At 39.3% G+C, this 22,454-nt stretch overlaps 3 protein-coding genes and 1 long non-coding RNA gene across 4 annotated transcripts; all 4 read left to right on the forward strand.

The window, feature by feature from the left end:
* The first annotated feature begins 515 nt into the window (after window positions 1–515).
* On the forward strand, window positions 516–3,831 carry LOC141587816 (uncharacterized). Its single transcript, XM_074409284.1, has 6 exons — window positions 516–878; window positions 925–1,630; window positions 1,740–2,144; window positions 2,378–2,519; window positions 2,644–2,781; window positions 2,889–3,831. Exons 1-6 carry the CDS (start codon window positions 516–518, stop codon window positions 3,829–3,831), a joined length of 2,697 nt encoding a protein of 898 aa, XP_074265385.1.
* A 313-nt stretch (window positions 3,832–4,144) lies between these two features.
* LOC141658659 (uncharacterized) lies at window positions 4,145–7,174 on the forward strand. The gene is made up of 4 exons (XR_012549337.1): window positions 4,145–4,489; window positions 6,173–6,264; window positions 6,653–6,778; window positions 6,874–7,174. It is a non-coding gene; the product is annotated as an uncharacterized LOC141658659 (long non-coding RNA).
* Window positions 7,175–10,628: 3,454 nt separating this feature from the next.
* On the forward strand, window positions 10,629–11,785 carry LOC141658660 (uncharacterized). The gene has a single exon (XM_074465555.1). It carries the CDS (start codon window positions 10,674–10,676, stop codon window positions 11,715–11,717), a length of 1,044 nt encoding a protein of 347 aa, XP_074321656.1. The 5' UTR covers window positions 10,629–10,673; the 3' UTR covers window positions 11,718–11,785.
* A 9,202-nt stretch (window positions 11,786–20,987) lies between these two features.
* Window positions 20,988–22,208, forward strand: LOC141587817 (F-box/kelch-repeat protein At3g23880-like). The gene has a single exon (XM_074409285.1). It carries the CDS (start codon window positions 20,988–20,990, stop codon window positions 22,206–22,208), a length of 1,221 nt encoding a protein of 406 aa, XP_074265386.1.
* Window positions 22,209–22,454: the final 246 nt, after the last annotated feature.

The raw sequence follows: 22,454 nt of genomic DNA on the forward strand, positions 1-22,454 counted from the left end.
AAAATATCTATCATCATCAATATGTCATATTTTAATTACATATACAAGATAACTTTTTAAACGACTTTCATACAAAGTGGAGTTTGTAAGAAAAAAAAATTAATAATAATAATAATAATAATAATAATAATAATAATAATAATAATAATAATAATAATAATAATAATAATAATAATAATAATAATAATAATAATAACAACAATAACAATAACAATAACAATAACAATAACAATAACAATAACAATAACAATAACAACAATAACAATAATAATAACAATAACAATAACAATAATAATAACAATCTTTTTCGGCTCTCTCTCTCTCTCTTCTTTCTCTGACTAGAAAAACTCTCTGAAAATCGCGTTTTGAGTGGTTCACTTAGCGTCATGCCAAGGGGCCGGCCGCCCAAAATAACTGGTTGAAATGTTCGTGTGCCTGATAAATCTACGGATGGTCAACAAATTAATGGTGATTCTTCGAAACGATCACCCGGTACTGCAGTGCTAGGGGATTATATGGCTTCTTCATCTTCTCCGGCAGTTGTTGGATCCACTTCTGTGGTGACATCTTCGGCGTCCAAGGAAAAGGTAACTTCTCCTCCTTCTGTGGTTATTCCGGCTAAATCTACTCCTGTGGTTACTGCACCGACTCAAGTCACTCAACCTCCTAAGAAACCCTATGTTCAAGCCTTAAAGTTGACTGGTAAGGGTATGTCTTTATCGTTTGTCAAGGGTAGTGATAGAGAGGTTGTTATTGATGAAGGGGATATTGAGGAAGAAGTTGAATATTGGAGTAGTACTTTGGTTGGTACTGTCATGGGAAAGCAGACATCTCTTGTAGAATACTACGCCCGAGATTCTCTATTTTTCTCGTGGATGGTATTACTTTAGGTTCTTAACAAAGGATGATATGGCTACTATCCAGGCTTATACTTGGAATGTCAATGGATACCCTTTGGTTTTCAAGCCTTGGACATCCACAGTGGCAGAGGAGTTGTCTGAGATCACCACAGTGCTAATTTGGGTGCTCTTCCCAAATCTGGACCCATGTTTTTGGTCTCAAGCTGCTTTGAGCAAGGTAGCCAGTTTTGTGGGTCGTCCAATATGTGCAGACGAGCCCACCACATCTAAGAGTAAGATAACTTTTGCCAAAATTTTGGTGGAGGTTGACCTCTTCAAGGACCTTCCTAAAGGCATGACCCTCCAGACTCCTTACAGAGGCACTGTTTTGCAGAAGATTGATTATGAATGGGTTCCCCATTATTGTCGTTCCTGCAAAAGAATAGGGCATACCCAGGACTGGTGCTCCAGAAATAAACCTAAACAGGTGTACAAGCCAAAGAAATCTGCACCTCAGCCTGATCCAGTTGCTAAACCTGTCCAGGATACAAAAGGCTTCACAGTGACCCCACCAAAGAAGACTCCTAAGAAAACAACTGTGGCAGCTATTGTTATTCCCTCTACCACATTGGACAACCAATTCTCAACTCTTGCCACTGAACCAGTGGTAGTTAACATAGGAGATGAGCAAGAGCAAGTATCTGGTAGTATAGACAGGGGATTGTTGTGGAGATTGAGCCAGGAGGGCAACCTCCCCCTCTATCACCCCAATGATCATTTCCTCCTGGAATGTGAGGGGGATAAATGACCCCCTAAAACAGCAGGAGGTTTTAGGCTTCTTGAAAACGCATAACGTGGACTGTGGAGTAATAATTGAAACTCATATTAAGAAAACTCTAGCTAAGGCTATTTATAAAAGTGTTTTTGGTAATTTTCTCTTGGAAACTAATTATGCTGAGCATGCTGGGGGTAGGCTTTGGGTCCTTTGGAATCCTACAACAGTAGATGTTCAGGTGCTTGATAGAGGTGTTCAGTTCATTCACTATTCCTTACTCCATCATGCTACACAAAGGAGGATATTGGTGACTTTTGTTTATGCTCTGAATAGGGCTATTGAGAGACTTAGTCTTTGGAATAGTCTTAATAATATTTCTACTGGACAATTACCTTGGATTTGCTTGGGTGATTTTAATGTCTCTCTGGAAGCTGATGAGAAGATTGGTTGTCAGGTTCATGATAAGGAGATGCAAGAGTTCAGAGATTGCCTGGCTGCTTGTCATCTCTCTGACCATCCCTATACAGGAGGTCTTTTCACTTGGCATAACAAACAGGTGGCCTCTCCTAAATGGGCAAAACTGGATAGACTTCTTGTTAATCCCATTTGGTTTTCACATGTCCCTGCTTCTACTGTGGTTTTTCTGCCAGCAGGAGTGTCTGACCATGCCCCCATTGAACCATTCTTGGTCAAAGAACTCCTCCTAGATCCTTCAAATACCTCAACTGCTGGGCTCTTTCTCCTGACTTTGGATCTATTATAGCTGCTCAATGGTCTCCAGCTGTTTATAGCTCCAAGACTTTTGCTCTTTTCTCTAAACTAAGAAGGCTTAGGGACTCCCTAAAAAAGCTTCATCATAGTGATTTTACTGGCATAACTAAGAGAGTCACTGAGGCTAAGGCCAGGTTTACTCAGTGTCAATTCCTTCTCCAATCCTCCCTACTCAATCAGCTTCTCCTGGCTAAGTAAAAAGATACTGTTTCTGAGTATATGTGACTAAAGAAAGCTGAAATGCATTTTTTGGCTCAGAAAGCCAAAATCCAGCACCTGCAGCTCAGTGATACCAACACACGGTACTTCTATGCTAGTATTTCTGCAAGACAAAGAAGAAATATTATTGGGGCCATTGCAGATATTACAGGGAGACTTTCCCAAGGCCATGAACAGGTTGCATAAGCTTTTGTGGGCTACTGTAAACATCTGCTTGGGTCTGAGGAACAAGTGCAACCTCTCCCTGTAGATCTGTTTGCTCACAATACACTTGAATCTGTCAGCCATCTGGATAATCAGGTCACAATCTCTGAAATTAAAGCTGCTCTTCACTCCATATACAGGAATAAAAGTCCAGGTATGGATGGGTATACCTCTGGTTCTTTTGTTGATACTTGGGAAACCACAGGACAAGATTTTTGTGATGTTGTTCTCGAGTTTTTTGCTACTAGTAAAATGCCCAGAGCTGCTAATTCTACCCTGGTTGCCCTAATCCCTAAGAACCAATCTCCCCATTCAGTCACTGAATTCAGACCCATCTCTTGCTGCACTGTATACTACAAGACTGTGAGCAAGATCTTGGCCAACATAATGAGAGGAGTTTTAGGGGGAATTATTGGTTTGGAACAAGCTGCTTTCATAGAAGGGAGAGAGCTTTTTGATAATTCAATGTTAGCTCATGAATTGGCATTTAAATATCATAGAAGTTACATTACCCCTAGATGCATTCTCAAGGTGGACATTCAAAAAGCTTTTGATTCTGTTAATTGGTCTTTTATAGCTAACTGCATGGTCCACTTTGGTTTTCCTGCCAAATTTACTCAATGGATTCTGGTATGTGTCACCTCTTCTCACTTTTCTATAAGTTTTAATGGCTCTACTGAAGGTTTTTTCCCTGGAAAAAGAGGTCTTAGGCAAGGAGATCCATTATCTCCCTACCTATTTACAATGTGTATGGAGGTTCTTTCACGGCTGCTAAGGCAACTTCCTTCCCATTCTGGTTTCTCATATCATCCAAAGTGTGTCAAGATCAAACTTACACACTTGATGTTTGCTGATGACTTACTTGTATTTACAAGAGGTGATCTACCCTCTATTCAAGCAGTGGACCACTGTTTGAACAAGGTTGCTGCTCTTTCTGGACTTAGAGTCAATCCTATGAAATCAAATCTTTATTTTGGGGGAGTTTCTCTGCAGCTGAAGCAGCACATATTAGCTACCACATGATATGTTGAAGGAGACCTTCCTGTGAGGTACTTAGGCATACCCTTATTCAGTGCTAGGCTAACACAGCGTGTGTTTATCCCTCTGCTTGATAAAATTAGGAATAAAATTTCTCACTGGGCCAACTCTTTGCTAAGCTATGCTGGGAAAATTTCTCTCATCAACTCTGTCATTTTTTATATTCAAAATTATTTGGTTAATGTAAGACGGTTGTGTTCCCAACCGTACTCTAAGGGGCGTCCTCTTAGCCTAAAATTGTAGTAGTGAACCGTCCTCTTAATCATATCTAAGACGGTTATGTCAGTGAACCGTCATCCTTATTTTTCATCAAAATTAAAAACGCTAAACACCTATTTTCAATTCTCTTATTCAATCGAACAAACCCTAGGCATAAATAGCAGAATCGTCTCTTCTCACCACCATACTCTCCTTCATCATCGCCTCAACGCAACACCGCGGCCCCTAGTTCAGCACCACTGCTCTAGGTCAGCACCACCACCCTCCTTCATCTCCCTGATTGTAAACAATCGCCCCCAGTCCTCGTAATTAGTAACGCCACTACCACCGCTTATCTACTCACTTTCCCTAAAGTCACCGCAGTCACTATGCTTCCACTCAGTCCGCCGCTGCAAGACTCAACTCCGGTACACCCTAGATTCTGGTATATATTTCACTTTTTGATCCATTTTATTTTATAATTAGTATGCATTAATACTTCCCTATTTGCTTCTCTTCCCCGCATTACTGATTGGAGTTACTAATTGAAGTTACTGGTAGCCATCGTTATATCTACCTACTTACCCCAAGTCACCGCATTCACACACATTTTTTTGTTTTGATTGTGTATTACTTGAGGTTCTGAACTAGTATCCGCTATCAACTACGAGTATAGTGCTAAGCAAACATACAAATATGATGCTAAGTGAAATTTTAACTAACTGGTAGTTACTTTCAACAAGTGGGTATTCTATTTTAAAGCTAAGAATTATGCTAAGCATATACTCCCTCCATCCCGGTCATTTGTTGTCCTTTTCCATTTTGGGGTGTCTTAGTCAATTGTTGTCCTTTCTATTTTAAAAATGAACTTGATGAGCAATTTGATCATTCATACTCAATTTGTTCCACTTGTCATTTAGTAATTGGTCCATTCCCCTTTCTTTGGTCTTTGTGCCAAAACCAAAGGACAACAATTGACCGAGACGGAGGGAGTATCTATCTTGCTTGGATTGCTTTATTAACATGTGACCCAATTATGTTACTAATAATTTTTTACTCTCATGTACTTTTTTGGGTCAAGCTTACTGTCCACCTAAACATGTTTCTTAGTCAAACAAATACGAGTCCTTCTTAGACTTTTTTTGTGGACAAGCAGTTTGTAATCTTGCTTTACATTCCCAATTCAAGTAGGCTAAATTTTGCCTATATAGTAAGTTTGTGTTGCTCTGAAACATTTACTTACTGGTATTGACTTGCTTTAGCATGAGACAAATAGGAATTTTACATGTTCAATTCTAAGACATACAACAACGATATCACAAATGTCCGGACAGGTTCTCTACACCATCAAAGGTTGTATTTGTTTCACACAAACAATAGACCAAGAATATGGAACAATAGAGCAAGCAAAGCACATTTGTCCCGATTAGTTGCACACTAAACAATTTAAATATGGTTTTACAAAGGTTTGAAATAAAAAATCAATACAAGAAATCGAATATTCGGAACTCATTTTTAGTAACTTAAACTTAAAGTTTAATCTCTTCTGTTTGAAGGGATTTTGGAATGATTAGGTTTCGGTGGGATTGTGGGCTTGAGCAGTTTCAGAATTTTTATAAGTGAGTTATTGAATAGAAATTGAATATCATGAATTCCTTTATATCATATTGGGAAAAGACGAAAGGCCCTGATAAAAATAATAGGTATTATGCTCATAAGCTAAGAAATATGTCTTGGTCAAAGACGTTTTTATTGATGGATATACCTATATAACTACGCTACCATTCTCCTAGTAATTAACTCAGCACTCCCAGCCTCCACTCAATCATCGGCCTCTATATCGAGATTAAAGAATAACCCCTACATTTCAGCGTACCAGAAGTTCCACACTTTCATGGACCTGTTTTGATGTTGTCGCACGCCTTTTTCTGATGTAAAATGATATTTAGAGGCTGCAAATTGATGCTAGTAAGGTTTTTTGTGATGTAAATTGATGTTTAAAGGCAACAATTAAATGGTTCTATGTTGTTAGACATTTTTTTGTGATGTAAACGGCTGTTTTTGAGTTTTCCAATTGATGATTATATAACGTAAGACGATGTTTTAGGCTAAAAATTGCTATTTACAGATAATTATGGAGAAAAACAAGAAGATTGCGGCCTAGAAGAAAAAAAATACCATGGTTCTCGAGGAGAATATCGAGGAATTGAGAAGAAAGTTGTATGTTACTCCCTCTGTCCCAGTCATTTGTTGTAATTTTCCATTTTAGGGTGTCTGAGTTAATTGTTGCCTTTTCTATTTTAAGAATGAATTTGATGAGAGATTTGATCATTCGCACTCAATTTGTTCCACTTGTCATTTAGTAATTGGCCTATTCCTCTTTCCTTGGTCTTTGTGCCAAAACCAAAGGACAACAATTGACCGGGACGGAGGGAGTATCTTTTACTTGTTTAAGTCTTTTGTTTGATAAAAGTTTTAAATATTTGATACGGAGTATAAATATTTGAGCTAACTTAAGGTATATATAAGTTATTTATGAATTGTTTAAGTCTTTTGCATTCATGGTTATTTGATATTTTAGCTAACTCAGGTTAAATGTTTTTTTTAGAAATTGGACTTTGTCGCAAAAGAGCGTCCATTGGAGAAAATTGATCGATATTTAACTTGGCTAAGGGCTCACAAGTGAGAGAATGGAGATATGACCGATTATGTTAAGGAAGTCACATTGAAAATAGTAAGTTAGGATGACAATTCAGTTGTTATTTGAAATTTTGAAACTATTATGTGTAGCTAATATCGTATACAACTATTTTATTTGGTATGAATCAGTGTAGGAAGAACTAAACAAAGACATGAAGAAGGCGGGTGTGTTTGTTCCCAAAGAACAGGAAGAATACTTGTTAAGGCACTCGACAAGGCTGGGCATCTTGGTCATGTTTGAGGAGTTCCCAAATACCCGGCTCGTGTTAGTGCTTGTGTTAAACGATTAATTGTTTGTAGTATGTATTTTGCTGGTTGAAACATGTTCCATTTATTTGGTTAGATTTAGATTATAATGAAAAATTTGTTGGGATTTCAGCAATGTAACAGGATATATTTGAGGTATACGGCTATTACGTATACGGCATAATGAAACGATTTTTATTTTTAACAAGTCTAGTGGTGAAATTGCACTGACTTGTGCCCAAACCGTGTCGGAAATATTCATAAATTACGCGCTAAATTGGTTTCAAAGAAGATAAAAAGATGACGGTTCCCTAATTTGCGTGAATTTGATTTGAAAAATTGGCGCGAATATGATTTCAAAAATTGGCGCAAAAATGTGTAGAAGACGGTTCCTTGATAAAGCGTCATAAAGTTGGCACAAAAATTGTGCGAGCCATATATCAAAAACAAGACGGTTCAGATAAACAACCGTCCTCTTAGAAAATAAAAAGAAGACGGTTCAGATAAACAACCGTCCTGCTTTTATAAACCAAACAAGACGGTTTGACTTAGAGTTAACCGTCCTCTTAGGCAACGAGGACGGGTGAATTTAGGACGGTTGGATTAACAATTAAAGACGGTTTTGAACCGTCCTCGTTGAGAATAATTGTAGTAGTGACTTCCTAAAGGAATTGCTAAACGAATTCACAAAATGTGTAAGAACTTCCTGTGGGGTATAGCTGATGGTACTCGAAGGCATGTTTTCAAGAGTTGGGATAGTTTTTGCCTTCCTAGAAGAGAGGGGGGATGGACATTAAGGAGATCCTAAGTTGGAACAAAACCCAACTGATGAGCTGGATCAAGAAGCTTCAGTTTAACTCATGTAATGTATGAGTCCATTGGGTTAGTGCATATATTCTTAAGGGTGCTGACTTTTGGACTTTCAAACCAACTGCTGCTCATTCATGGTTCTGGCATAATATAATTCTTTGCAGAGATGAGCTTCTCAAACACACTGGTGGTATTGCAGCTGCTAAGACTCTTATGGAAGCTAAGGACTATAAGGATCAAATTTATGAACTTCTCAGGCCAAAAGGGCCCAAGATCTCCATGTTTCGTACTTTGGGTGACTCATCCATCTACCCTAAACATGGAGTCATTGGCTTGTTGGCTGCTCAAAACAAGTTGCCTACTGTGGACAATCTTTGCAGCAGAAGTCTGGTTTTAGTCAATAGGTGTGCCCTATGTGAATGCCAGGCTGAAACAGTTGCCCATCTCTTCTTTGAATGTCCCTATTCTGCTGAAGTTTGGGACTCTATAGCCTCTTGGCTGAAGATCCCGTGTCTTACTACCTTGGCCCAAACTCTCACATGCAGTAATCATAACAGGGGGGAGCTGGGTTAAGAATCAGCGCAGGTGTGCATTACTGTCTGTCATATATCTACTTTGGTCTGAAAGAAACAAGAGGATTTTCAAGGAAGCTCGTGCTGCTACTGCCAACATTATAAGGAGGGTCAAGTACTTAGTCTGCATCAGAACTTGTCCTAATATAGAGGAGTAGTATTTTTGGTAGATTATGTTCTTTTCATTTCTGGTTTTATTTTATAGGTAGCCACACTGGCTCCCTTGTAGAAATGGTATGGATCATGTAACAAATTTTTCCCATTATTAATGAGAAGATCCTAAACTTTCTGCAAAAAAAAAAAAAAAAAATAATAATAATAATAACAACAACAACAACAACAACAACAACAACAACAACAACAACAACAACAACAACAACAACAATAATGCAAACCTTTTACATACCATTTCTCATTTTCCCATATTTATGTAAACTTCATAATAATGAAAAATGGATGCTCAAAAGTCATGAACTTGATCTTTATTTATACCTATATTAAATTTGATAATAATGAAAAAATAATATTTAATAGCCATAAAACGCATCCTCAATTGTTTATATATTTTTTATGGAAGGCAATATTTGTAAGCAAAAAATTTCTTATCTCTATCGTTAGTAGAATGGTATGTGTCACCGATATTATTAACTATTTTTTTTATTTTTTTATTGGAAGTTTCATTGGGTTATGAAGTGTTCTTCACATTTTCAATTTCGCGTATGTATTTGTTTTGTTCTCATTTAGGTGATATCAAGATTATTTATTGTTTTAAGCTCTTCTAAGGTAAATATACTTACACAAAAACTTCGGAGAGACGGTCTCTCAATAGCGTTATTGAGAGACCTCTCACATGATAGGGTGAGGGACCCACTGATTTTTTGTTTTCCCTATTATGTCTCCCACTAAATTAGTGGGAGACGGTCTCTTATGAGACCTAAAAGGTGGAAAATTTGGGGGGATGACATAACATTTTTTGTATAATATTGTTTAATAGGTGAATTATTCGACAATAATGATCCAATTGTTGTTAAAGTTGTTGTTGCTTTAAAACTTTTAGTTCCGCAATTTATTATTATATTAGCTTCAATTTTATGGGGGTATGAAATGTTAGTTTTGTCATAACATTTATAATTGTGTGTTTCATGTTATTTTCAGAATTGTTGATGAAATTTTGATATCTAACTAGTTTAGACCCCGTGCATATAATGCACGGTACTTATAGTTTAATATTTTTATAAAATTATATATATAATATTGGTATCTTATAGTTATTTACATTTCTTATATTTTTATTTTGCTTTGATAAATAAAAGGCAGAACTGAAAATTAGTTAAGAGAATTAAATAATTAGTTGAAATATATTTTAATGAAAATATTTTTATAGTATAAAGTTAATGAGTTTCAATTTATATTTTTTTTTCAATTCGGGTTAAGTCCAATTCAGGACCGGAAATTTTAGGTCCTTAGTAGGATCCACTTAATTTATTTTTTCGGGCATCAGTACAGTCCGATTCAATCCAATCCAGTACTCTGATCCGGTCTTGGGCCTATGCTAAGGCTCCGTTTGGCACGACACTTCAGGTAGCTTATTTGACCAAAGTAGCTTATTTGACCAAAATTTCAGCTACCTGATTTTTTTGCAAGTGCTTGGCAAGTAGCTTATTTGGTCAAATAAGGTACCTGAAATGAAATGCTACCTCAGGTAGTATTTGAGAAATCAGGTAGCTGAAATGACTTATTTTCCATTTTGTACCCCTTTATTCTATAATATTAAATAATTTTCATATCTTTTTCCGTCATTTTACCAAAATGAGGTACCTTTTCAGCTAGTTTGTCAGACACAATTTTATATAATCGATTCCTTATCGCCTCCTAATTTTATTTACCTTATCGCTTACCTTTTCGGGTTTGATTAACTTCGGTTTTCGGCTACTTTTTTGAGTTTCAATTTACCTTTTAATTTAGTTTTGCCAAACAGAGCCTAGTGCTCACCCCTACCTAAGGACACGTGTAAGAAGCCGTAAATATAAATCATTCATCCACATGTATACTACTTACCAAAAACCCTAACCACTTGTTACAATTCATCCAATCGTCCATATGACAACAGCAAGGAAGCCAACACATTGCAAATCATCTTCCAAAATTTTGACTTCAAATATCTTGGTGTCTCAATCCAGTTACATGCCACCAGATGTGTTGTCTAAAATTTTTGCAACTTTGCCAGCGAAATCCATAATGAGATGCAGGTGCGTCTGTAAATCTTGGTGTTCTGTTATTGATGAGCCTTATTTCGTATCCATGCATCATAAACATAGCCGTGTTAACTGCGACAAGAATAAAAAAATGTTAGTCCTTAAGAGGTCGGCAAGCAAGGGGGATAAGATGTCCACTTTGTCAATCCTTCACGCTAACACTCTTAAAAAAAGCGGTCGCATTCTAAAGATATCGGATCTCTATGGATACTACATTGTAGGGAATTGTAATGGGTTGTTATTAGTACAACGATATAGTCCTTCTTGTTCCCTGAAGGAATTACAATTGTGGAACTCTTGCATTCGCAAATCATTGATTCTTACCGCAATCCCAGTTCGCCCCAATTTGATCCCCCGGGCTATGTATTTAATTGGGTTTACCCCTGGTAGTAAAGAATATAAAGTGGTTGTGATTGTATTTGAAAAATGTCGGATTGAAAAGACGACTAAGATGCATGTTGCAGTTTATAGACTCAGCGATCAACAATGGACGGTTAGAAATGATGGGTTGGATATTGACCCTTTGTATTTTGAGCGTTTGTTAGAGTGTTATCACCGCAAGTATAGATCAAATGCGATTTACTTTCAAGGGAAAGCACATTGGCTCGGAAATGATCAATATGGTAATAGTCGTCAGCGGAACAAATCAACTCATCTTGTTTCCTTTGACTTTGATACGGAAAAATTCACCATTTCGGAGCTGCCCTTTGCTTTGTACGAAACAGACTCATCAAGTGCTCTGTTTGTTCTTGGGGAGTCACTGGCGATTTTCAGTATTTCTGGTGTTAGCTCCAGCGTAAGGGTGTTGAAAAAGGGGGAATGGACTCTGTGGTCTACGGGAATTTCAAGCGAGGATGGTTGTAAGGTATTCAGCTCGTATTTGGTTGAGTACTCATGGAGAAACGTATTCTATTGTGAGAGTGATGGTGCCGGTTGTCTTATTTGTGGGAAGTATTCTTACAACATTGCTACTTGCCAAGTGAAGAAGTTAACTAAATCTAAAAGCTTTGATTTCGAACTGGACACGTATTCAGAGAGCTTGGTGTTGCTTAAAGGATACGGAGTCAAGGATCTGATGTCGTTCACATGAACGAAAGCATACTATGGATGATGCTGGTAAATACTAGATTTCTTATTTCTTGCCGTTTAGTTCCTCCTATCAGTCTTATGACTAGATTTTTCTGTTTCACATTTGTTGTTTTTTCTTATTTCTTCCTACTCTTGTTTAACAAATGAATATAATTGCGTATATTAATATTTCCGTCATTGTCTATTTTTATTTTAGTTTCCGGTATAACTAAATCTGGCTCTGCAGATTGAAAGCCGAAGTTCCATGTAAAAACTGAATGTGTCTTGTAACAATAAATTTGAGAATGGTTTCTGCACAATGGAGCAGGATTCTAATTCTGCAGGAAACAACCAACATTGCCTCAGAATGGCTTAGCACCAAGTGAGACGGGGCTCAATAAAATGTCGGAAAATGCACTTAAATTGGCAAAACCTGAAGCAGCTTGTGATAAAACAGCTCTGTTCGTTTCCACCCAATTTTTCTGTTCGTTTTGCACTGCCAAAACAGCAGCTCACTACACTCCCTATCCCTCCATTTCGGAGATGTCTCACTGGCGGTAGATTATCCATTATCACTGTTATGGGCAAAATTCACATTTTCATATCGGTACACGTGGCAAGCAACGAGTGGACAATCGAGGCTTGGGAGGATTAATGTCGTGGACGAATCTGAGTCATATGATGGTTTAAGGGTCAACTCACATACTTCCTATTTTTGGGCGACTGGACATAGAAGTCGAGGACCCCGATTCGGAAGAGCTTGATTTCGGAATAGCCCCATTCCGGAGGAGCCCGACTGGAGGAGCCCGATTCGGGAAGAGCCTCATTCCGGAGGAGCGACTGGAGGAGCCCGATTCGTGAGAGCCTCATTCGAAGGATCCCGACTTTGGAGGAGCCCGACTGGAGGAGCCCGATTCTCGGGAAGAGCCTCATTCGAAGGATCCCGACTTTGGAGGAGCGACTCACTGGAGGAGCCCGATTCTCGGAGGAGCCTAATTCGGAGGATCGACTTTGGAGGAGCCCGACCCGGAGGAGCCCGATTCGGAGGAGCCTAATTCGGAGGATCGACTTTGGAGGAGCCTGATTCTGGAGGAGCCTAATTCGGAGGAGCCTCATTCCGGAAGAGCCCGAGGAAGTGAAACCTAGAGGAAGCGGCTATATGAGAGGAATAAAGATTAGCATTAAAAGGAGGAGAAAGTTGGGGAGTTAGTCAATAACGGCTAGCATAAAAATAGGGATTGGAGAGAATAATATGGGTTTAATGGAGGATTTGGTCAAATAACGGCTAGCATTTAGTGAGGCATTTAGTTGAGCATTTAGTGGAGCATTTAAGAAGAGATTTACAACACACTTAATGTGAGTAAAAGCAATAGTCAAAGGAGTTAATGGTCAGCATATTTGACTCCTAAAAATGAGGTAATCGCCCGGAATCTAGGAAACAAATTCGGAGGAGCTGTTGGAGTTGAACCCTAAAAAAAGAACTATAAAAGGAAGAGCAAATTGATCAAGAGACATTCCATTCCAAGGCAACACACAACAACAAGACTACATCATCTTCATCCTAAGAATTATTTCCGTCAATTACTAGAGAAAATACCATTGTTATTTCCTTACTGGCTAAAATATTCCGATTATAGTGCTAATATTGGCGGGATTCCGACTCCCCCCGCGGTTGTTCCCACACCGGGTTTTCCGCGTCACCAAAAACTCCTTGTGTCGATCTCTCTTTTATTGTCTTTTACTTTGTTTTGCACCGTAATTCTTTAATTCGCTCGTAGTTATAGGCGGTCACTTTGACTCACTAATCGAAACAACTAACCGGTAAATTTTTACCAAAACAATTTGGCGCCCACCGTGGGGCATAGTGATCATTCTCTATAACCTAATTTCGCAAGCGCAATTTTATTCATCTCTATGTCTGGAGCCAGTTCGAATCCGTCCAGCACCCAGGGAGCACCCCCTCAACCTTCTGGTGGAAGGCCTCTTCCAGCATCCACGGGACCAATCACCGCGTCACTTGCGACCAGCCAGATGGACCCCGTCAGCGTGTCTCCCAAAGCCATGCGACCACCTTTCAAGCCACCGCAGGTACCTAAAGCATCAGCAACATCCAGTGTGACGGAATCTAGCAGGGAGAGCGGCCCAAGAAAGAGTGAAGTCCTTACTAGGACCCAGATCCCGGGAGGCAAAGATCGGGAGGAATTCCCAAGAAATCAGGAGCCTCGCCACCAGATCCAATACGAGTGGTGCTAGAAGGAATGGATACCCTACACCGGGCCATTGAAAGCTTGAAGAAGGACAATCAAGATCTCAGAAACCAGATCGCAATGGTGGCACAGGCTAGGCCAGCATCTACTCCACTACCTCCACCTCCTGAGAATGCGGTTTCAGCCACCAGTGGAGGGTCATTCCGGCAGATTCCACCAGAACTGATCACCAGATTGGATCTCGAAGGAGTACCACCCAGAGGAGCCATCGAGCCCAGCGGATTAGGGTTCCTGTCTTTTGATCGACCACCCAGTCTGCAGCAGACACCAGGTAGTAATTTGTCTAATAGCTTGCCAGGGACTAACTTGCAATCTCTTGTAGGAACACCCATCCAGCAGGCGACAGGATGGAATCCAGGATCCAGCACTAACGTGATGAATCCAAAGAAGTGTCATTTCTCCTGGAGGAACCTGGCTTGGAGGAACCTCCTCTCGGCGAGCACCGAATGCCAACCAGGAACCGTTATTCACACCACACCTTTGGCGAGTCAAACAGTAATCGGTTCCCGGAGGAACCTGGTTCGGAGGTCTGTTGTTGGCTCTTTTCCGCCTCCCTCTAACCCTCTTGCAGGAACAAGTAGCTTATTTGGAGCGAAGTACCAGGAGTTAAGGGACACGATGTACAGGATTCGGCGTAGCACGACCCCGGAGAAGGCAAAGACGCAATAGCTACGCGAGACTCCCCTTTTGTGGATGACATAGCCCTCGTTGGTGTCCCCAAAGGATGTGTACCACCAACCATGACACTCTACGACGGGACCACGGATCCTCTCGATCACATCAACCATTACAAGCAGAAAATGATGGTGATAACGCAAATGGGGTCCCTAAAGGAAGCTTGTATGTGCAAGGGGTTCGGTCCACGTTGTCCGGAGCGACCTTGCGGTGGTTCGTCACCTGCCAACAAGAGCATAGCACCTTCGCCGACCTAGTTAACGCCTTCCAAAGAAGCGGTTAGTTCGCAAGAACGCAAAACCGAGAAAAGCAAACCAACACTGTATCGAATAGTGCAAGGACCAGAGGAGACTACCCGAGATTTCCTGAATAGGTTCAACGGGGAGGAGAAGGTAACAATTCCCCGGTGTGACATAGCCCACTATCGAAGCCTTCCGCCAAGGACTCCACTTTGAGAATTCAGATTTATACAAGGACCTAACCAAGTATCCATGCACTACCTTCGAGGAAGTACAAACAAAGGCAATCATTTGTTATGCGGCTCGAGGAAGACTCGGGGCCCGGGAGGGCTACCTATGGTGCGACCATACATCTAGAGAGGCTCTTGTGGCAAACCAGATTCGGGAGAACCATTGTTCCAATATCTACCAGAATCGAGGTGGAAGTCGGTGCAAGTAGTGGTACGACGGCGGGAAGAAGCTCAAAGATACATTATACTATGTCATTAAGTCTCTGCTACCTGAATAGATCAGGGTACCAGGAGAGGACCTGATCATCCAAGCTTGAGTAGTCCCTGAAAGTCAAGCACCTGAAACCATCCAAAACCAGGCATGATCCCGATTACGGACTTAATCGGGGCGGACGCTCTTATTACTCCTGGGGGGCAACATCCAAGCCGGGACCGTATTTTCTGGATCCAATAGATAACCATGCTAGCTGGAAGATCCATCAGACGACTCTGCTTCTAGAATAACATTCAGAGAGAACAATTTCTGGAGGATCAACAAGGAGGTGAGGTATTCAGTGGTTGGTTGTTCGTTATCTTGCATTGTGATCCTTGGCAGGGTAGAGATCCATGGTCTGGGGGCAGTGCATGTCGTTGAACCATCAATGAGTCCGAACGACTGAGGATCCGGGAGACATGCAAAGAACGAGAATCTTTGAAACACCAAATTCTCACAGATAAAATGAAATAATGGAAGAAAAAACTTGCAAAAATGATGTGCAGGAACTGGGGCATTCTACAACCCGCCGGAACATAACTAGTTATTGCTCGAAGAGAAATGTGATCGAAGCAGGCCGTTTTTGCATGCCCTCCACAAAGAAAGGCGAGCAAGACATGCGGGGCAAGAGCCTCCCAAAGAATTCGCCAAAGATCTCGCATATTTTGGTACATAGTCTACGGATGCAACTCGCGGACTCGGGTTTCAGGCTTTATCGCCAGCACCCTCAATTTTTAAGACGACATATGTTGGTACACAGTCTACCAGATACAACTCTACCAGTGAAGCGTGGGCCTATGGTTGAGTACCCCACAGATCGGACGAACGAGGCTCCTGTAGTACTCATCACCCACGCAAGCGGGGCTCCTCTGAACAGAGTGGGCAACTAAATCCCAGAGCCTCCAATCAACGAAGGCCGGAAATAAAACAACGAAAAAAGGTGCACGCACGATAAAACAAAAGTACGCCAGAAACGGCATAATACAAAACAAAGATAGAACACTCGCGACATTATAACACACGCTCAAACATGATCATTCTCACGACACATTGATAGACATTGCATTCAAAGCATATAAAGGTCACAACGTGTCTAGCCACCATATAGAGTGGATCATGCATTAGTATATCATCGCATACACCTATGTTGCATCACTGACATTTTTCAGGTACCAGCTGCATACTAACTGCAGGAGCAAGTTCTGCTCGAGGTTCTCACCACCAGAATTACCCCTGACACTCAGAGGCAGAACGGTAAAGTCAGGAGGAGGCTGGTCCCAGCTGGGCCCTGCATCCATCAGTTCCATCCGCAGGACCCAACGTCAATCAGCATCCTTCAGCATCTACTTGCTGCTACTTCCAGAGTAGGAGAACCATAGAGAGCCTGGAAGAAGATAATGGAGGAGGCAGCTTTGCCTACTTGTCAACCTCACTCCAATAAGAATCTACCAGCAGCGCTCCGCCTAGGTACCTACATAGCCTTACTTCCGAACCAGCACAAACAAAGAGACCCAGAAATCAGTCTGCCAGAGCCGTATACAACGGTCCAGCAAGAGCGAGCAAATTAGACCACCAGGGGCTTTAAGTAAAAATCTCGAGTACAAGTCTGGGTACAGAGAAGGGGTTCAGAACTATGCCCGGTGTATCCAACAGGCAGATATTTGTTCTGACAAAATGACAACAACATCCAGAACCTGAAAGACTAATTTCCCTCCTCATCTTGAGGCTGAGGAAGAAAATTGGGGGCAATTGTTATGGGCAAAATTCACATTTTCATATCGGTACACGTGGCAAGCAACGAGTGGACAATCGAGGCTTGGGAGGATTAATGTCGTGGACGAATCTGAGTCATATGATGGTTTAAGGGTCAACTCACATACTTCCTATTTTTGGGCGACTGGACATAGAAGTCGAGGACCCTGATTCTGGAAGAGCTTGATTCTGGAATAGCCCCATTCCGGAGGAGCCTGACTCTGGAGGAGCCTGATTCTGGAAGAGCCTCATTCCGGAGGAGCCTGACTCTGGAGGAGCCTGATTCTGTGAGAGCCTCATTCCGAAGGATCCTGACTTTGGAGGAGCCTGACTCTGGAGGAGCCTGATTCTGGAAGAGCCTCATTCCGAAGGATCCTGACTTTGGAGGAGCCTGACTCTGGAGGAGCCTGATTCTGGAGGAGCCTAATTCCGGAGGATCCTGACTTTGGAGGAGCCTGACCCTGGAGGAGCTCGATTACGGGAGGAGCCTAAGTCGGAGGATCCGACTTTGGAGGAGCCTGATTCTGGAGGAGCCTAATTCCGGAGGAGCCTCATTCCGGAAGAGCCTGAGGAAGTGAAACCCTAGAGGAAGCAGCTATATGAGAGGAATAAAGATTAGCATTAAAAGGAGGAGAAAGTTGGGGAGTTAGTCAATAACGGCTAGCATAAAAATAGGGATTGGAGAGAATAATATGGGTTTAATGGAGGATTTGGTCAAATAACGGCTAGCATTTAGTGAGGCATTTAGTTGAGCATTTAGTGGAGCATTTAAGAAGAGATTTACAACACACTTAATGTGAGTAAAAGCAATAGTCAAAGGAGTTAATGGTCAGCATATTTGACTCCTAAAAATGAGGTAACTGCCCCTGGAATCTAGGAAACAAATTCGGAGGAGCCTGTTGGAGTTGAACCCTAAAAACAGCAACTATAAAAGGAAGAGCAAATTCAGTCAAGAGACATTCCATTCCAAGGCAACACACAACAACAAGACTACATCATCTTCATCCTAAGAATTATTTCCGTCAATTACTAGAGAAAATACCATTGTTATTTCCTTACTGGCTAAAATATTCCGATTATAGTGCTAATATTGGCGGGATTCCGACTCCCCCCGCGGTTGTTCCCACACCGGGTTTTCCGCGTCACCAAAAACTCCTTGTGTCGATCTCTCTTTTATTGTCTTTTACTTTGTTTTGCACCGTAATTCTTTAATTCGCTCGTAGTTATAGGCGGTCACTTTGACTCACTAATCGAAACAACTAACCGGTAAATTTTTACCAAAACAATCACTTGCTAATCTTCTGTATGACGTTACATTTATTCGAAGTCCTTTGATTTTTAAATGTTTCGCCATTGTTCACTACAAGAAGCACACGAGTTTGGGACCACGATAAAAAAAAAAAAAAAAAAAAAAAAAAAAAAAAAAAACTAAGAGCCTCCCATATCTTCGCTTTCCTTTTCTTATTCGTCCACCTCATTTTCCACTAACTTTTCCATTTACCCTCCCCATTTCATAATTACATTTATGCAACAATGGGGTTCCCCAATTCACACACAAAAATTTGGGAACCTTCCCAAAAGTAACACAAATTGTCTTACTTTTTTTTTGGGAAGCTCCTCTAAAAACAGTGGAACCCCAAATGTTGGGGAGCTTTGTGCAACAATGAGGAGCCCCATATGAGGAGAGAGAGGACATATGGGGAGGCACCTCCCCACCTTTGCGGATGCTCTAATGACCTTTATATAGGCTTACATTCTAAACCTAAGCAACTCATATGAAAGAGGTCCCTCACTGAACATTAATGATAAACCGTCTCTTTTAAACAACTAATATACCACTAACTTAATGCCATATAATTAGGAGTTATAATAGCCACTAATTAACTTATTTTGACACATAAGGCCATAATCTAAAAAATAGGAAATATCTTAAACTAATTTTGCAGCAATACTCCAACATCCCATTGGAGGTTAAAGATCTAGCGGTCAAGTAAGCGACATTTCCAACTATTTATCGACTCTTTTAACTACATTACCGACTCTTTTAACATGAGAAAACCATACCTCTATCAAAGAACAGGAATAATTTTATTTTACCTAGCGTTTATACCATATGACAAATATGAGGGAAAACCTTGGCCATGGTCTTGGGAAATATAGTCCCTTAACTTATAAATGTAGCAAATCAACCCCGTAAGTTTCTCTTAATCCCCTATGTACTAAATAAATAGGTGAACTCCAAAATTTTCCCTCCAAAAAGCATCTTTATAAATAAGGAAATTATTGATAATTTAATTGTATTCACTAAATAAGGTAATTAATAATTATAATGTATTTCATTATATAATTTTTTTCCACTAAATATTAATTTTTTCATCAAATTTTATAATTTTCACTAAACACTAAACTATAGTATTTTAATTAAAATATAAATAATATAAAGCTATAAACTATTAAATCTTTTATTGATGCTATTATTTGAGAATTACTTGACTCATGCTATGTATAAACAAAACTATAAATCGTTTTGATTACTTTCATGACAAAACAAATGAAAGAATTAATAAATTGGAATCATTAGTTTTGTGGTATAAAAAATAGTTTTTATAAAATACATTTCAGCACGTTACTCAATTCTCTTTAACTAATTTTCAATTTTAATTTTTTTTTCTCGAAAAAATATACAATAACGAGAAAATGAACAATTAATTAGATACCACTATTATTTTGCAGTTCAATTTTACTCTGTTTTTTTGAATAATTTACAGTTCAATTTTTTTTTCTCATATCAAAATATAATGACATGAAATATGAAAAATTAATGAAGTATTAATTTGGCATTATTAAGTAATATAAAAGTAAAAACTCTATAAATACCACGCATTCATTGCGCGGGAGCTAAACTAGTTTGCAATTAACCACATATTTTATTTTTAAGAATAAAATTTGCTAATTAAATATTTCACTGTTATTGAAAATCAAAATTATGGATTAGATTTTAATCCTACAATTCTTGATTATTTAAAAACATGTTCATATTTATTTTATTTATTTTGGTGAAAAATGTTGCTAATATGAAAATTGTTAATGATGTTACAATGAAAAGTTACATGATTACATTTTTGTTTATACTAAAATTGATTCGCATTTTTCGTTGAATATGTAAATATTATATTTAATTATTTAAGAAATGTATTTATTTGTTTTTATAATAGAAAACAATAGGTTTTAGTTAAAAAAAATGGTAAAAAACTTGATTTGTGCCTAATTACACATTTTTTGAAAGTTATGGGCTAATTTGCTACAAGTAAAACTTAAGGAGTTGATTTACACATAGTTGATAAGTTATGGGGATAATTTGCTACATTTCCACCATTGTCTTCCACCTTCAAATTAGAAGAAAATATACCTGGAGTATTTTGTTTTATTAATTAATTAAATTAAATGATTATAATCCAATATTTGGAAGTAATAATTTATTTACAAGAAAAATACTGATTTCCTTTCCTAATTTTTATTTTCCCTCTTAATCCTGATTTCTTTCCTAATTATCCCCAAATATACGGCCAATACAAGAGGTCCGCCAATAATAGGAAACTAGAACCTCAATAATCAAATGAAAAACAATTAGTCTTAGTTGGGATGATTGTAAATTATCCTTGTTTACAACAGATATAAACTAAAACCTTAATAATCAAAGGAAAAATAATCATCAGAATCAGAATCAGAATCAGAATCAAGCTCTATAATAGCAACAGTATATAAACAAACAATAGTTCGTCCCTGATAATTTCTTGCTGTTCACCCAATCGCCTATAATTTGTCTTCATCAATTTCTTGCTGTTCGATGCTAAACTTATTGCTCCGGAAACAATAATGACGACAAATTGCAAATCACCTCAGAAAATGAACTCAAATTTCTCGCCGTCTGAATCCAATTACATGCCACCAGAAGTATTGACTCAAATCCTCACAAATTTGCCAGCGAAATCCCTAGTCCGATTCAGGTGCGTTTGTAAATATTGGTGCTTCATTATTGATGATCCTTATTTTGTATCCTTGCATCTTAAATATAGCCGTGTTAACTGCGACAAGGATAAAAAACTTTTAGTCCTTAAGAACTCGGTCAGCAATAGAGAAAAGAGGTGCTCTTTGACAGTTGTTCAGGCAAACACTCTTGAAAAAACCGGTCGTATATTTAAGAAAACGGGTGCTGCACATGGATACTTCATTTTAGGGCGTTGTAACGGGTTGCTATTAGTGGTGCAACGATGTGGTCCTCTTCATCAGAAAGAATTGAGATTGTGGAACCCTAGTATTCGCAAATCATTGCTGATTCCCACAACCCCACTTCCTCCAAATTTGCTCGACACTGCTATGTATATTTTTGGGTTCGCCCCTGATACTAACGATTATAAAGTGGTTGCGATGAAATATGGAAAAGGTGAGGGTGATGAGACTACTAAGATGCATGTTGCAGTTTTTACACTTAGTGATCAACAATGGACAGTTAGAAACAATGGATTTAATATTGAGTTTTCGTATTATGAGGGTTTGTTAAGGGGTTATCACAACATGTACAAATCAAATGCAATTTACTTTCAAGGGAAAGCACATTGGCTCGGAAAAGATCAATCTTCTGGGCCGAGTATTGAGCCGACCAAATCAACTCATCTTGTTTCGTTTGATTTTGATACGGAAAAATTCACCTGTTCTGAACTGCCCTTTGCTTTGTACAAAAAAGACCCATTAAATATTCTATTTCTTCTTGGGGAGTCACTAGCGATTTTCAGTATTTTCAATAGAAGCTCCGGCGTATGGGTTTTGGAAAAGGAGGAATGGACTATTTGGTTTTCGAGTAAGGATGGTTATATTGTATTCAGCCCCTATGCGTTCCCATGGAATAATGTGTTCTATTGTGAGAGTGATGGTGGCGACCGTCTTATTTGTGGGAATTGTTCCTACAACATTGTCACTCGCCATGTGCAGAAAGTGAATGAATCTAAGGATGACTCGAGTATAGAACTGGAAATGTATTCAGAGAGCTTGGTGTTGTTGAAAGGATACGGAGCCAAGGATCTGATGTCATTCCCATGAGTGAAGAATACTATGGATGCTGGTAAACAATGGATATGTCCTATCGCTACTCGTTCCTCTAGCATATTATTGTCGCTGTTTGGCTTTGATGTTCTTCATTTTGTTTCTGTTGATTGTAATTGCCTGCAACCTTGCAATGTGGCTGCAAAAGAGAAGGAATGTGTGTTAGTTAACTGTTGTATGGCTCTTTCTATTTCTTGCTTTCTCCGTTTCAATGTTGAGGTGGTACTTGAATTTAAATCGTTG

Source organism: Silene latifolia, chromosome 6 (genome assembly GCF_048544455.1).
Source record: "Silene latifolia isolate original U9 population chromosome 6, ASM4854445v1, whole genome shotgun sequence".
Taxonomy (NCBI): Eukaryota; Viridiplantae; Streptophyta; class Magnoliopsida; order Caryophyllales; family Caryophyllaceae; genus Silene; species Silene latifolia.

Bases quoted from the DNA above. Each gene is read 5' to 3' on its own strand.
- LOC141658660 (XM_074465555.1), top strand. From the start codon at position 10,674: ATGCATCATAAACATAGCCGTGTTAACTGCGACAAGAATAAAAAAATG.
- LOC141587816 (XM_074409284.1), top strand. From the start codon at position 516: ATGGCTTCTTCATCTTCTCCGGCAGTTGTTGGATCCACTTCTGTGGTG. The intron at 1,631-1,739 runs GTGAGGGGGATA...AGAAAACTCTAG, and splicing joins TGATCATTTCCTCCTGGAAT to CTAAGGCTATTTATAAAAGT. The intron at 2,145-2,377 runs GTCTTTTCACTT...GATCTATTATAG, and splicing joins TGACCATCCCTATACAGGAG to CTGCTCAATGGTCTCCAGCT.
- LOC141587817 (XM_074409285.1), top strand. From the start codon at position 20,988: ATGACGACAAATTGCAAATCACCTCAGAAAATGAACTCAAATTTCTCG.